Genomic DNA, 17,185 nt, shown 5'->3' on the forward strand with positions numbered 1-17,185 from the left:
TAACTGCTTTCTGAAGGATAGATGTGAGAGGAGCCTGACAAGGTGGGGAAATACCAGAAGACTCTCTGAATTGTCAAGCAAAAAAACCCATTATGTTCTGAACTATTGAAGCGATGAAAGAGGGGGGTAAAGTTGAGACATACATGGAGGTAAAGCCCCAGAACTTAGGGAGAATGGAGGAACTAACAAGAGTCCCAGGTGTGGCTTTGGTGACCAGATGGAGGCTGGTCTCAGTAGGAGTCGGGGAATAGGGGAATGGAGAGTAGATGGGTTCGCAGAGCTGTCGGCGACGTTCGTGGAGCAGCTAAGTGGGTCTGTCCACCAGAAGTCATATTCTTGTGTAGCTGAGGTGTATACTACACCGTTCCAGATGCATCTGTAGTGAAGCATTTCATTTAGTCTAAGTCAACGTGAAAACCAAGACAATGACAACATAAATCTCTTTTGTTGGTTTAGCAGAAGTCTGTTGATTTCCAGAATATTGTTCTTAAATTTGATTATTTAAATCTGAAACTTTCAATTGCAGCTTATGTCCTAATGCTATTAAAACAAAATGATGTATACATTCTACTCTCAGCAACTAAGAACAGTTCTACTTTAAGTCATATTTAGATACGAATACTCCATGTGGTGGCTCACAATAGTCATTTAGATGCACCATTTGCATTTGCATTGCTACCTAGAAATCCCTGTCTGAAACTGTAGAGTTTTTAAAATGAAATAAATGTTAAGAATGATCATTGAAGGGGCGCCTGGGTGGCTCAGTGTGTTAAAGCCTCTGCCTTCGGCTCAGGTCATGATCCCAGGGTCCTGGGATTGAGCCCCTCATCAGGCTCCCTGCTCGGTGGGGCACCTGCTCCCCCCCAACCCCCCCACCCCCTCCTTGCCTCTGTCTGTCTACTTGTGATCTCTGTCAAATGAATAAACAAAATCTTTAAAAAAAAAAAAAAAGAATGATCATTGAGGAAGTTCAGCTCAAGCTGGTCTTTAAATTCCTTTCTCTTATTTCAAAGAGTTTGTTGAAGTGGTTGTTTAGTAGTTAATTTTATCAGGAATGCTATGCTCATTTACCATTGTGGTTAGCAAATTTTTTGTTAAGGTCTGGATAGTAAATATTTGTGTATTTCCTTTTCAGGTCATACACTCTGTTGTAACTATTCAACTCTGCCATTGTAATATGAGAACAGTCCTAGACAGCATGTAAATGAACGAGTGTGGCTGTGTTCCAGCAAAACTTTATTTACAAAACTAGGCCAGGGGCCAGCCATAGTTTGCTAATCCCTGAAGTTTCAGGCAAAGACTGGTGTAACTACTCAGCTCTGTCATTATACTATGAAAGCAGCCATAGACAATGTGTAAATGAGAATGACTGTATTCCGATAAACCTTTATTTATAAAAACAGGCAGTGGGGACGCCTGGGTGGCTCAGTTGGTTAAGCAGCTGCCTTCGGCTCAGGTCATGATCCCGGCGTCCTGGGATCGAGTCCCACATCGGGCTCCTTGCTCAGCGGGGAGCTTGCTTCTCCCTCTGCCTCTACCTGCCATTCTGTCTGCCTGTGCTTGCTCTCCCTCTCTCTCTCTCTAATAAATAAATAAAATCTTTAAAAAAAAAAAAAAAAAAAACAGGCAGTGGACTAGCATGATATGCTAACCCCTGAGAACCACAGTGTACAATTTTTGCTATAAAGTTAAAATAGGAACAGTAGATCCTAGATGGGCACAGCTTAATGAAATAATTGCTTATTGAGTATAGAGAAGGGAGGAAAGGAGCACCACCCCCCACCCCCGACACACACACAGTCAATGTGTTTTGAGTCAGGAAGGATGCATACTCAGAATTTTTACTTCTCCTTATCCCATTCCATGCACTGATACTAATAAGAGAAAAATATGGAAGAGCTATAGGAGTGTGTAGCTAATATAAAAGAATTGTATTTGAAAGATTTCTCTTGGTGTGCAGTTCTCTTCCCCAAGATCAGTGGTGAGCCCTAACTGGTTGCTGCGTCCAGAGTGTCAGTACTCATCTTGGGCGGTTAATTTTGTTACCCCAATTTTATTTTATTTTTTAAGATTTTATTTATTTGACAGAGATCACAAGTAGGCAGAGAGGCAGGCAGAGAGAGGGAGGGAAGCAGGCTCCCTGCTGAGCAGAGTCTGATGTGGGGCTCGATCCCAGGACCCTGAGATCATGACCTGAGCCAAAGGCAGAGGCTTTAATTCACTGAGCCACCCAGGTGCCCCTGTTACCCCAATTTTAAACAAGGTATTTTAACATATTAAAAGTCTTAGAAAAATCTCCAAAGTCACCTACTTTTATCATTTTTATTTTACCAGTTGCATATTCTTTCTGTACCTGTCCGTCACTAATTGTTAGCATGCGTATTAGAGGATTGTGAACTTCTATCCAGTCTGACATACCTTAGCATTTGAAATGTTACTATGAAAATTATGCTTCTCTCTTTGAATTAAAATGCTTGTTAATTGGCTATTTCCATGGGCTTTTTTGTTTTGTTTTGTTTACTTTTTAAGGTCTTAGTTTACGTGGTAATTGTGAAGTGCCTGTAAAATGAGCAGCCATAAAATAGGAGGCTTGCAGAAATTAAAATTATAGACGTACTTTGATTTCCCCAGTGAAGCCATTCTTAGGCAAAAAAGTAGGCCACTTGGTTTCACATATGTACTTGGCATAAAGTAGTTTTAAGGGAACATAATGAATTGGAGGTTTTTGTTTGCTTGTTTGGGGATGTAGAGAAGAGTGAGTGATGGGGAAACCAACATAGAATGACTCAAGTTTCCATAATGATAGGTCATATTCCTCATCATATTATTGGAGTTTTTATCTGGTTTTGTCTACTTGTTTTTTTTTTTTTTTTTTTTTTTTGTCTACTTGTTATTTTTATCTGTATTTTCTCCTTTCCTCTCCAGCTCTTTCAAGGTAATGATTTCTTAATTGTCTACGTATACCTTAAAGTACCTTTGCTACACCAAAATATAAATTTATAAACTTGGCAAATTGGGGTTATACCGTTTTTTATTCCCAAGAGCAAGATATGAAAATGCATGTTTCTGCCAACCTTACCACAGAAATTTCTTTTGAGTTTTTACCCATCTGATAGATAAGAATCGCTACCTCATTGTGGCTTTAATTTGCATTTTGGATTGAGCATCTCTGTCTCAGAGCTGTTCATAAACTCTTTTCTTTCTTTGGTGGCAAGAGATTGCCTATTTCTCTATTGGGTTTTTGGTCTTTTTTGAATTTCAAGCTCTTAGGTGGGAGATTAGCTTTCTCCGGGGGCTGTAAGTTGCATATAATTTTCCAGTTTGTCATTTGTGTTTCATTTGTACTTAACGGTGGTTTTTGCCACACAAAATTTTATTTGCTGGATTTTTTTTTTTCAGTCAGATTTGTCTTTTATGGCTTTTGGAATTTATTTATTTATTTATTTATTTAAGATTTTAATTTATTTATTTGACAGAGAGAAACTGAGCAAGAGAGGGAACACAAGGGCAAGCAGGAAAGGGAGAAGCAGGCGTCCTGCCGAGCAGGGAGCCCAGCGTGGGGCTCCATCCCAGGACTCTGGGATCATGACCTGAGCCGAAGGGAGACACTTAACAGCTGAGCCACCCAAGTGCCCCTGGAATTTAAATTATGGTTAGAAAGTTCTTCTGTACTCCAAAGTTACAAGGAAATTCATCCATGTTTTCTCTTAGTACTTTTTCGGTTTCATTCTTTGCCTTTAAATGATGAGCCAATCCGTTTGGAGTTTGTACTGGTATACCGTATTCCTTCTGTGGTCTCTTCTACTTTGTCAACTTTATGTGATTTTTAGGAAGGAAAACATAAAAACAGGGATTCATTTGAGATCACAGTTTGCTTGCTTCTTTTTTTCGAAGACGAAGAAGTCAGAGGGTCGAAAGAATGCAGTGAGGTGAATGGCTGGTCTTGAATCTGGTGTGCCCGTGACTGCGGCACGTCCCTGCCCGCAGCCCGGCAGTCTGTGTCTGGAGTGCCTTTCTCAATTCACCTTTGAAACGGGAAGGGCTGTTCAGTCCCGGTGACAAGTGTTTGAGGGAGGCACTCCTCCTTAATTCATAGCTTCTGTAGGTAAGAGATCATTCGAAATGTGCTGCTGTCATAGGGTGGGCTGAGCAGTGTGACCCTTAGAGCGAAAGAACATGGAGTAGTAGCCAGACATCTAGATGTCATGCCTGCGGGTGTCCGGGGGTTAGGCTTGCCAGCCTGACTGCCTGTGGCGGCCGGATTCTGCAGAATTCCCCACCTAGTCCTCTCTGACGTCCAGACGCTACTTTCACGTTTCCTGTATTCAGTCATTGCAGAGCTGTCAATCTTTCTCATTTGTTGTGTTAAAATAGACATAAAATTCACTGTTTAACCATTTTCAGTAGGCCAGTTCTATGACACGAGGTAGATTTACATTGCTGTGCAGCCATCCCCGCCGTCCGCCTTTAAAGGTTTTCATCTTCCTACACTGAAAATCCTATAGCGACTCTCCATGACCCCTACCCCTCAGTTCCTGGCAGCCACCATTCCGCTTTCTGTCTCTGCGCATTTGACCACTCGTACTTGTGGATTTGATTTCACAGAAGTAGAATCATATAATATGTGTCCTTTTGTGACTAGCACGTTTTCAAGGTTCATCCACGTTATAGCACGTGTCAGAATTTCCTCCCTTTTCTGAGGCCAAATAAGATCTCACTGCGTATATATCCCATCTTGTTTGTCCACGTATCTGTCGGTGGACGCTGGGTCGCTTCCACCTTTCGCCCGTCATGAGCGGGGCTGCTGTGAACGCGGTGTACCAATGTCTGTCTGAGTTCCTGCTTACGCTTCCGGGTACGGACCCAGAAGTGGACTTGCTGGGTCGTGCTGCGATTTTATGTTGAATTTTTTGAGGATTTGCCAGCTGATGTTCACAGCTACTGCATCGTTTTACCCAGCACTGTCATCCTAAGCCTTCAATTCTCCACCAGCTTGAGACCATGTATTAAAGGGTAATTTTTCATGTTTTCCTTTCAGTCAGTAAAACCATAATTTCATTCGCTCAGTGAGTAAAACCATAATTTCATTGGCTCAGGGTTAATTTTTATGCTAAACAGGTAAAAACCATGAGTATTTTATGCAAGCTACCTCCAGCTTTGGGGATGGCCTTGCTTGTTTTAACAAGGAAGTCTTCTGATAGTAGTAAATGAGAGTATAGGTCTAGGAGAGTGAGAAACATTTGTTATTAGTGCCTTGAAAGTGTTAACAGTTTAATTGCTGAGGTGATTACTTTGACCACTGGGTTTGCTGAATTTATGTTCTTAAAGTTTTTTATTTGTGAAAGATTATGACTATATTTGCATATGTCAGTTAATAACATCTCTACAGGGTTAACGAGAATCCACTTCCTTTACTAAATGTGAGTGATGGTATAATTAAACCAACCAGCTCTATTCCCTTCGTGACAATAGTGCTCCCTTTATTATGATGGGGGCATAATATCAGGTTGATTTAAGGGCATCTTTCTGCTTCAGTCATCTTACCCTATTCTTAAGAGATCATTATCACATTAGTAATAATTCCTAGATAGGTTTTTGTTCATTTATTCACTCAACAAAATTGAGCACAGATATATCGTATCAGGCTCTGTGCTGGGTGCTTAGTATACAGTTTTAAACAAAATTGACATAATTAGGGGCCTTGCCCTCGTGAAACTTTTGTTTCTTTTGACATTAAAAGGTTAATTTTTCTGCCTATAGCTTCACCTACAAAATTGTTATAAATATGAGGGTATACAAATCCATTTAAAATTACTTCTATTAGTCATTCAGAGTAGAAGCAGAGGAAACAAAGATTGAACTTTGGATCTAAACTAACGATTTTTATGACGTGTTACTAGTTCACATAGGTATATATGAATCTGGTTTGCATCTAGTACATATTTTTTCCCATGCTAGGATTTTATTAAATAATTCACTATTGCCTTAAGAGGTTTCAAGGGAAAGCAAAAGTAATGCTATGCTGTTGATGAAATAGATTTTAAGACACTTCGGAAACTTCAAAGTGATGGGGAGAGAGGAGGAATGCATTGGAAGGTTGAGGAGATACAGTGTTTGGAGGTAAAACATCAGTGTTTGAACCTTGTTGCCACTTTATTGGCTGAGTGTCCTTGGGAATGTCAACCTCTTGGAGTCTCTGTGAGTCTCAGTTTTCACAAAGGTAAAAAGAGGTTGGTGGTAACCTTACCATGTTATGATAATCAGAAGACAAGGATATAGAATGTTAACAGTTCTTAGGGTCACATTTTTTGATGGATCAATTAGTGCCCCCTCCTTTGGGGTATTTTAAAAATTTAATATTTATTCCCCAGCCCAAGATAGGATAAAGTTTTTTTTTTTTTTTTTTTTAAGATTTTATTTATTTATTTGACAGACAGAGCTCACAAGTAGGCAGAGAGGCAGGCAGAGAGAGAGAGGTGGAGGAAGCTCCTGCTGAGCAGAGAGCCCGATGCAGGGCTCGATTGGACGCTGAGATCATGACCTGAGCAGAAGGCAGAGGCTTTAACCCACTGAGTCACCCAGGAGCCCCAAAGTTGCTTTTTATAGCTTGAATCAGAGTGATATGTCACTAACTGAAAATAAATCTAATTACCTTTTCTCATTTTATCTTTTTCCTTTTTTAAAATTTCTTAATGCTTAGTGATTAAATGATTAGCTGCCTTGACCTTCATACCGCAACTGTTTCTTTTGTGTGAATTTGCAGCAGCGGAAATGGTAGGTCTGCCAGCTTCCAGCTGGGGTGCTAAGTCAGTCCCCGCTAGTGACGGAATTCAAGAATAGAAGGAAATTTCCTTAATTCCCCAAATTAAAGGACCTGCTTTTTAAATTTTCTTCTTCTTATGAGCTAGCAATAGATTATGTAAATGGCGATCTCCTCTATAAAAAGTACTCTAATCTCAGGAAAAACCCAAGCAAACTTACCTGGTAAACAGCTAAGGGGAAACTGGCCTTGTCTAATGAATTTATATGACTGTAAAACTTATGAATGGAATTCTCTGTCTTTGAAAGCAGGATTAGTGGTTCTGAAGAAGAATGGAAGAAAGAGTTTTATTTTCTTTCTTTTGTCACCCGTATCTTAACATGCAACTTTATGTATGTATGACTATATCTGCAAAAGTATCAGTGAGAATTCGTCATTGTCTCTTTCAACAGGTATATGCGCTCAGGAGAGTGATAAAAATAAGTAGATTTTTTTTTTTTTCACTCTTGGGTTTCTTAGGGCAAAGAATTTTGATACGCCCTGTGTGTGTATAAAAGCAGGTCTCATTATGTCACGTCAGTATATCTTAAAGCCATCAAAATGAGAAAACCCAAGTGCCTGCCGGCTCCTGTTCCTCATCATTAACATATGCCACTTTATTCAAGACTCAGATCTCAGTTCATTAATGTCAGTACAGCTCATCCACAGGCAGAGTGTTTTCATTTTCAGTACTTATCCTCAAGTCAGTCAGAGAGTGTGGGCGGTTCAGAAAAATGAGAGCTCACCTAGTAAGTGAGAAGAACAGATGACTGGGTATTACCTTAACCTGATCTCTTTGTGAACTGTTTGAGTGCATGAGTTCAAGGCTTTATTTAATATATTGCCTGTCATTGCTGAAGATTGATTCAGTCTTTATAGAGTGCCACAAGTTCTTCTTTGATGCTGAAGATAGAGGGTAAAAAGCAATGGTTTCTACCTTTGTAAAACTCACAATCTGTGTGGAAAGACAGACCCATATGTAATAGGAGAGTATGATTGATGCCTTTTGGGGTGTGTGTACAAAATGGCATCAGAGGGGGAAAAAAAGCATGCTTTGGAAGCAAAATGGCTAAGGGATGAAGCTAAGGTTCTCTGCAAAGGGGCCATTTTAGTTAACAGGATGAGGAGGGCTTTTCCAATCTTATCAGAGCATCTTTTTTTTTCAAGATTTTATGTATTTATTTGATAGAGCACAAGTAGGCAGAGTGGCAGACAGAGGGACAGGCAGAGGGAGAGGAGAAGCAGGCTCCCCGCCGAGCAGGGAGCCCGATGTAGGGCTCAATCCCAGGACCCTGAGATCCTGACCTGAGCTGAAGACCGAACGACTGAGCCCCCCAGGCGCTCTTTATCGGAGCATTCTTGGCATTGTGAGTAAAAGCAGGGAGGCCTGAGAGTGTGTAGTGGATAGAAGACTCCGGAGTGTAGAATGCTTGGCGTAGGGTAACAGGAGCTGAGCGCGCCGCTGCTTAGTGTCAGCCCCTCCCTGGGCAGCGTCGGGTGATGCCTTTGTCTCTTTGTCTCTCTCTCTCTCTCTCTCTCTCTCTGCTGGTGCCAAGTACTCTTGATCTTCATTTATCTAACATATTTTTATCTTTATTCCTAAAGGATATTTTCACTGGTCATGGAATTTTGGGTTAACTGGGTTTTTCTCATTTGTCTGTTTTAATCCTTTCAGCATTTTAAAATGCCTTTCCACTTCGTTCTGGCCTCCATTGTTTCTGATGAGAAGTCCTTTGTATCTCTATATCCCTGTAGATGATGGGTCACTTTTCTCTGGCAGCTTTTAGATTTTTTTTCTTTAAGTTTGGTTTTCAGCAGTTTGCCTGGATGTGCCTAGCGTATTAATTTTTTTTTTTAATGCTGCTAGAGGTTTTTTTTTCCTGCCCGACCATTCCTTCTCTCTGCCTTTCTGATTCCAGTTTCTTACATGTTTGTCTTTTCAGTATTGTCTAAGAGGACCCTGCAGCTCTGTTCAATTATTAAAAATCTTTTTCTCTCTGCTCTTTAGATAGGATGATTTCTGGTTAATCTGTGTTTAGTTTACTGACTTCTCTGTCATCCCTCATCTGAGTTAACCTTAAGCGTACACGATTTTTAAATTGTGATATATTGTTTTTTAGTTTCAGAATTTCTGTTTGACTCTTTTTTTGCTATCTTTTTGCCTTGCTGAGATTTCTTATTTCTTAATTTATTGTGAACATACTTTAAGCCCTTAAGCATAAAGCATATTTAGCTGCTTTTTTAAAAAAAAGATTTTATTTATTTATTAGAGAGAGGCAGCGCTCAAGCAGGGGTGGGGAGGGGCAGAAGGAGAGGGAGAGAGAGAATCTCAAGCAGATTCTGCACTGAGTGCAGAGCCTGATGTGGGGCTTCATCACAGGACCCTGAGATCATGACCTGAAAGAAACCAAGAGTCAGATGCCTAACCAGATGTTTGAGCCACCCAGATGCCTCTGTTTAGCTGCTTTAAAATACAGACCTTATCTACTGATTCCAACATTTGGATAATCTGAAGATTGGACTCTGTTGCCAGCTTTCTTAAGTATGGGTCAGGTTTCTTGTTGGTGTGTCTAATTCTTGTGGATTGTATCTTGGACTTTGTTTCGACAGGTGGTAGATACTCTGGATTCTGTTATACTTTGGAAGAGTGTTCAATTTTTTAGTTAAGCAGACAGTTACCTTGGCACTCAAAACTTCAGACTCTGTCTCCTTTGTGGTAGGCAGTACCCGAACCTCAGTTATTTTAGTCTCTGTTGGGGTGCTTGAAGGCTGGCTCACACTTGCATAGTTTAAGAGATTTGGGCAGAGTTTAAATGTAGTTTTGAACTTCTCCTCTGTTAACTGTTTTTCTAGGATTTTCTCACTCAGTTTTAAGCTGCTGTAGTCACCCAAATCCCGCTCTTTGGTTCTTCAAACCAGGGAGACTTAAGTTTTGTTCTGAGTCTTAGATACCCCATTCTGTACCAGCCACCTCCTACTGTTCATTATAGGATTAAAAATACATACATATATACGTACGTACATACATGTGTAACATACAAACATACATCTTGTCTTCCTGCACTGAACTAAAACTCAGAACAGTCTCCTTGACTGATCCTCAGATAAAGGGCTAACCAGGCTCTCAGGGGATTTTCATTGGAAAGACAGTTAGGTAAGAGACGGGGATTTGGACTGTTTCTTGATCACCTGACATCCCCCTACCCCCTCAAAAAAAAGACCTTTATTATAAGCAAGGCCTTTAGACACCCTAGGACGGAAAATGTTCATCAGCATTACAAAGGAAGTGGTATTACTCTAGTGCAAATTTGATGTTCTCCTGTTCCTTTCAGAATTTTGATTTCCACTTTGCAAGATAGATGTTGAAATCTGCAGTATAATTTGTTACAAGATAGTCACGTTCTAGAATGCTAGAGCCACAGGGACTTTGGCTCCTTGAAAGTGCTTGATGGGAAGCTTGAAGGGCCCAGCAAGAGACTTCAGGTCCCTAATGGTATTTTATCTGTTTTCTGTAGTGGGTTTTTTCATGAGATTTTTGTTTAAAGAAAGGATTCTGTGGCCTAAAGGGTTGAAAGTGATTGATCTAGTCATCCCCCTTCTTCCCAGGGGGTTGGGCAATGGAGATACACTAAGGGGAGAAGACTGCCTTATTGCTTCTTTGCCTGGTTTGCCAGTGCTGGGACTAAGTCTTCTGATTGCCAGCCCAGCAGTGTTTCAGGTACCCCTGGGTACTGTCATTGGTTCCAGTAAATATTTCATCTCTACATCATTCTCCAAAACAGCTAGTTTAGATAGAATGTGAAAACCCTGGGGTTGTTGGGTGGGGCCATCTGAGGTGATCGGATTTCTGAACAGCTTTGTGGATGTAGTAAAGATGATGTTATGGGAACTTGATGAGAAATTGTAATCAATTGGAAGTGAAGGCTGGTTGCTTGTGCCAGAGAAACTAACAAATAAACTGAGGATTGCCATGACTGTTATTTTAGCTAAATGACTAAGGAATAACATTTAGCAGAATGTGTTTATGGCTAGTGACCTGGGTCTTCCCAAAATATCCAGTGAGCAACCAACAACTTCCTTTTCTTGATCACCGGTTCTCATCCTTTGCAAAGAGGAAGGAACGCAAATCCTGTAGTGGTATTTTTCTGGGTTTCCTGCCAATAGAAGTCATGATTATGGGAAAATGTTTTTCCTTTGTTTTTCCCTTCTGACATAAAACTCCTCAGTTGTTACCCTATTACACAGGACTGGGCAGAAATTCAAAATTATTGTTTTATATTTTTCTATAGCCTTACCAAATCTAACTCTGTTTTGCATGTATGTTAAGTATTCTTCCATATCATCTTTATAATATATTAAACTTTTCTGTCTCTTAGTAAAATACGTATTTCTAAGCTAAGTCTTACTAAGAAGGCCTGAAAAATGGGAGGAGAATTAAGAGATTATGGGAATGCAGTCAGGTCAAGTTTAATAGATAAAGTTGTTGAAAGACATAACAGATAATATCTACAACAGTATCTGCTACAGTGTCATGCTCAGTTAGAATTTATTGAATTGCTGTCTGACAGTTTACTCTTTTCCTCATCTGCATGTAAGGATAACAAGCCTGCCTCAGTTGTTTTGAGGATTAAATGAGAACATGCATGTGAAGTACTTAGAACAATGTCTAGCACTTTGAGAAAGCACCCATAGAAATATTCACCTTTATTTTATTTTTTAAAAATTTTACTATTTATTTGAGAGAGAGTGCACACACACAAGCAGGAGGAGAGGGAGAAGCAGGCTCCCTGCTCACAGGGATCCTGATGTGGGGCTCAATCCCAGGACTCTGGGATTGTGACCTGAGCTGAAGGCAGACGCTTAATGGAATGAGCCATCCAGGCTCCCCTCGCCTTCATTTTATTTTTTATTTTATTTTATTTTATTTTTAAAGATTTTATTTATTTATTTGACAGAGAGAGATCACAAGTAGGCAGAGAGGCAGGCAGAGAGAGAGGAAGGGAAGCAGGCTCCCTGCTGAGCAGAGAGCCCGATGTGGGACTCGGTCCCAGGACCCCGGGATCATGACCTGAGCCGAAGGCAGCGGCTTAACCCACTGAGCCACCCAGGCACCCTTGCCTTCATTTTAAATTATCCTGTTTAGGGGCGTCTGGGTGACTCAGTTGGTTAAGCATCTGCTCAGGTTATGATTCCACAGTCGTGGGAGCTCCAAGTTGGACTCCGTGCTGAGTGGGGAGTCTCTGTCTTCTCCTGCTACCCGCCCTGCTCGTGCTTGCTCGCTTGCTCTCTCTTAAATAAAGAAATAAAATATTTTTTAAAGATTAAAAAAAATTATCCCACTTAGCAATGTTTCAAAGTTGGAGGCAAGGAATGAGAAAAGGCTATATGAACTGCTATTTTTTATATATCTTTACAGTTTTTATATGCATTTTGTGTAGACTATTTTTTAGAGCAGTTTTAGGTTCCCCGCAAAATTGAGCGGAAGGTACGGACCTGTCCCATCTTGTCACTGCCCCGGCATGTGTGTAGTCTCCCCCTCACCCACGATGTCCCCCAGCGCCGGGGTGCTGCATGTGTTCTAGTCCTCAAGCTTACCGCAATGCTTCATTGTCAACCAGAGTCCCCAGTTTACATTAGGGTTCACTCTGGGTGCTGGACATTCCGTGGGTTTGATTTATATGCATTTACTTTTTTAAAGACTTCGTTTATGTATTTGAGAGACAGCACGGCGGGGTGGGGGGCAGAGGGAGGAGCAGGCTTCCCACTGACCAGGGAGCCCAACCTGGGGGCTCAGTCCCAGGACCCTGGGATCATGGCCTGAGCTAAAGGCAGATGCTTCACCGACTGAGCCACTCAGGCGCCCCTGCGTTAATTACTTAACAATATAACATATTCTTGTGCTTATATATGGTCTTTACAACAGTGTTTTTATAGGCCAGGCATGCTACAAGATTATTTTTTATTACTAAGATAACCATCTCTTAAAGAGTGGTTTAACAGAGGAAAATTATACTTTGAGTTGTATGTCCGTTCACATCCTGACTGTTAACCTGTCTGTCTCAACTTTCTCATCTTTAAAGTGAGGATAACTGAGGCCTGGCATCCAGTCCTTAGAACTATTTGGAAACTTTAAGGGGCATGGAATGTTGGATGGTATTAGTACTGTGGAGAGAATGGTGATCTCTTTTTTCTTTTACCCATCTTTTTTGCATCTTGAGAGCATCAGTTCTCTCCTACACCAAAAAGACTTCACAGACAGGGAAGCAGAGCAAATTTTATCTAAGAAAAACCATCAAAAGACCTGGGTTCATATGTGAAACTATAGGAATTTAAACATTGTTTAGAATTTCACAAGGATAAGATTGCATGCGGTAAATAGAAAGCATTTACATTAAAATATAGATGCTTGAGTAATGAACATTGACAGACTTAGTGTTCCCAAGGGAAGCCTGTGCTAAGAGCCGAAGGAGAACGAAATACGGAGCTGCCTGGATCGCCAGGGGCCATAGCCTGGCCACGGAAGTGCGTCCGTTTAACATTTTTGTTGTTTGAGCTCTTCCCATCTGCAGCAGTGGACTTGGGTCCGGTAGTCATTTAGATGTTTTTATTTCATAAATGAGACTGTCAGCAGACTACCCTCCAATGTATTTCCTATTTTCCTTTGAGCTGTGGTCTTTAAATTATAGTAAACATGTAATTTAAAGGGCACCAGAGGTTTCATCCTAGTTTTTATCTCTAAAATGGTAAGGACTCACTTAATTGGCCCCTGTCTCTACGGAATAACTGATCAAGGATGTCTAGTATGTTTTGTCTAGACTGTATTATTGTTTGTTAACTAGACGGATGTGTTTATCAGCAGCTGATTCTGTAATGTCTTATTTTTCCCAATTTTATCTTTAAAGTAATTTCCTGTAATGCCTTGCTTAATGCTGCATATATTGTAGGTGGTCAGTAAACACTTACTGATTAAATAAAAGAAATTGGAAATTAGTGACATTATATCATTTGTTCTTATTGTTTTGTGCACCTTTTTAGAAGTAGGGATGAAGGAGTTATTTTTATTACAAAAGTAGTACATTCTCCAGCTTTGCTAAGGAGAAGCAGCCTGATCTAATGATTTTTTTTTTTCCTTAGCTTCTTCCCAGATTTCTTTTTAAAGTAAACCACAAGGGGTTTGGGGGATGGGGTAGCTGGGTGATGGACATTGGGGAGTATGTGTTACAATGAGCACTGGGTGTTATAGCAGACTGTTGAATCACAGACTTGTGCCCCTGAAACAAATAATACATTATATGTTAATTATAAAAAAAGCAAAGCACAGGCTTCAGTATTGTGAGTGTGTAGACTGATGCGTAAACGAATGAATGAAGTATTTTTTGATAAATATAATTTGAATGAGTTCTTAAAGTTGTGTTTGCGTATTTCCATATTCTGTCGTATTCTGACGGTGTGCTGTGTCAGAAATGGGAACACTCAAGTCTGTAGCACTCCTCATTTCTGAGGATGAAGGATTGGGGGATTGTATGCACTTCCGAAAGGGCTGGATGTGGTATTGTCATGGCCCATTACTGCCACGGGTGTTTGGTAGTCGGTGACTATGGCGTGCATCTGCGCGCCCCCACCTGCCCCCCGTGGGGATGCAGTGTGTTCTGAAGACCAGAGCTTCAGCTCTTGCTGTGTGAGAGAATCCATCCGATCCTGAAGCCAGACACATGGGTTTTAATTCTAACTTTGCTCTTCATTTAAACTTTGTAATTTTGGACAAACCATCACACTCTTCCAAGTTCTCCTTGGAATTCCTCAAAACAAAATGAAAGAATGAAGCAAGAGGAAGTAGATGATCTTTAAGGTTTTTCCCTCTAATGAATGCGGTACAAAATCTTAACACCTGGGGCACCTGGGTGGCTCAGTGGATTAGGCCTCTGCTTTGGCTTGGGTCATGATCCCAGGGTCCTGGGATCGAGCCCCATGTTGGGCTCTCTGCTCGGCAGGGAGCCTGCTTCTCCTCTCTCTGTCTGTCTGCTTCTCTGCCAACGTGTGATCTCTTTCACACCCTCTCTCTCTGTCAAACAAATAAATAAATAAAATCTTTTAAAAAACAAAAAATCTTAACACCTGACCTTTAACTGAAGCTCTCCACATTCACAAACCCTCTCACTTCCTGCTTTAAAAAGGCATAGCATTTAGTGCCCGCATCACAGTCTCCACTCGTGGTTTGCTCTCCGGTACGCCCACACCTGTCTGTTCCTACCAGGTGAATGAGTCATTGCTTTTCAAGAGCCTCTGTTTATCCTAAAACTGTTTCTGCTGGTTTTATATGTTGTTGTATTTATGTCATTTGATTTAATGTTACAGTAAGTAATAAAAATAATAAAATAAAAATATAAAGTGATTTTTATGAGAACTACTTTAATGAAGTGAATTTTTAAAAAACCTGCTGAATTGGATATAATGAGACAAGTGAAAAGATGAGGGGAGGTGCTAGAAATCTAGGAGGATTCTGGACTCAGATTGCTGTACAGGAACCTAAGCCCTTAGCACTCAGAAAAAACTGAAAGTGAGCATTTCAGTTTCAGCTTTAGGTGGTGCCGTAATGACCAAATCCAGCTGATGACCCGTACTGAAAGAAAAGGACTTGCTGTAAGAAACAGCTAATGAATATACTTTATATGCTTCGTGTTGAAATAAAAGATTACCTCTTTTAATGATTCTCCACTGGAAAAAATCAGTGTCTTTGGTTGTGGACCAAGGTCCCATTAGGTGAGAGGGCTCTTACTGCCCTGTGATCTCCATCATGTTGTAGGTCTTTTTAAAAAGTGACACCATAGTGGGAAGCTTGGGTGGCTCATTTGGTTAAGCGTTTGCCTTCCGCTCAGGTCATGATCCCAGGGTCTTGGGATCGAGTCCCGCATCGGGCTCTCTGCTCAGCAGGGAGCCCGCATCGCCCTCTGCCTGCTGCTCCCTGTGGTTGTGCGCCTTCTCTCTCCATCCAACAAATAAAGAAGTCTTTTTTTAAAAACTGTTAAAAAATACCATGGTAGTAGTAATTGTCCTTTTTTAGGTCATAGTGGTACTTTTAATTTATATGCCTTCTGTTCATATGGGATCTATGTGAAACAGTCTTCTCTCTGTCTCATATTAAAACCCAGTTTTAATTCTGTTTTCTTCACAGAACATCCAGAAGATTCTTGGCCTTGCCCCTTCACGAGCTGCCACCAAGCAGGCAGGTGGATTTCTTGGTCCACCTCCTCCTTCTGGGAAGTTCTCTTGAAATCAAGAACCCTGTAATTCCTGTCATTCTTTTTAAACATTCAGATTAGACTGGCAACTATTTTGTAGCAAGAGCCGTAGAGAGCCTTAGCACTTGGGCCACTTTCTAGTTCTGAGTTATTTCTAGACTTTTTGGATATGATTCAAATGAGAATGGCACCCAGCAAGCACGATAGTACTTTCTGTCACAGATTAACTTTTAGAAAAATAAGTTTGTTGATTAGATAAGTTCAGGCAATGTTTATGTAATGAGAAACAAATAGCATCTTTCTCTGTTTGGCTTACATGAATATTTTCTGTGGGACCGACTCTCAGGTCTGTGCTGTGTGCCATGTACCATGGAAGTTGGCCCTCCATGAGCATTTAGAGATCTGGAAGAAAAACTTAGTTTGTGGTATCTTAATTGGAACTATTTGTTGTACATCGTTTCCAAGTTTCCAAATAACAGTACTCAAGATCAATAAAGAGGCCAGAATTTTAGCTATTTCATCCGCAAGGTGAGATCTGTTCTGTCCCACATTCCTAGATACGTGTTTTTAGTAATCTGAACGTAAATGTTGGCCAGGAAGGGCTAAACTAAAAGTTTTAAATGTACTATTTTATCATACTTGTCTTACAAGCTCAAAATATAGAGTTGTCCTGTTATAGGAAGTGGGAAGCACTAGAGGAAAGAAAAGTAACTCATGGGAGTATAAAAATGAGGGTCCTCGGCGTCCGTTTATACCCTCGTGTGGCCTGCGGGTTTCTGGGCAAGGCATTCTTTGTCCCCCCGGAGACGAGGGTGTGGCTGGAGGTAGACCATCTTGCAGGGCTTCCTTTTGGTCCCAGTGGCCATGCTCCTGCCATGCTCCTTTGTAAAGGATGAGAGGATGCTTCTATCATGATCTTCCCCTGCCTAATCCCTGAAATTGGAAATCTCGTGTGGAGCGATAACTCTAGCACAGACACATTCATTGATCATAGTCTGCTTAGATGCACGTATTCCACCATGAGAGAAGACATGTTATTTGTGAAGTATCAACTGTTAAGCTGCTAGCAAACCAGTCGATGGCATAAAATCCAGAAGACCGTGGGATAATACCTTCAAAGCTGACGAAGATAATTATCAGCCTAGAA

General features: G+C 40.8%; 1 protein-coding gene across 1 annotated transcript in view; it reads left to right on the forward strand.

Annotated features, from left to right (window-relative positions):
* The window catches only part of TMCO1 (transmembrane and coiled-coil domains 1), a 43,312-nt gene extending 26,754 nt beyond the window's left edge, over positions 1 to 16,558 (forward strand). The window contains exon 7 of the mRNA XM_032317842.1: positions 15,972 to 16,558. Coding sequence (XP_032173733.1) covers positions 15,972 to 16,070 — 99 coding nt within the window. The 3' untranslated portion in view covers positions 16,071 to 16,558. The remainder of the gene's footprint in view (positions 1 to 15,971) is intronic.
* The last annotated feature ends 627 nt before the right edge of the window (positions 16,559 to 17,185 follow it).

This window comes from Mustela erminea, chromosome 17 (assembly GCF_009829155.1).
Source record: "Mustela erminea isolate mMusErm1 chromosome 17, mMusErm1.Pri, whole genome shotgun sequence".
NCBI lineage: Eukaryota > Metazoa > Chordata > Mammalia > Carnivora > Mustelidae > Mustela > Mustela erminea.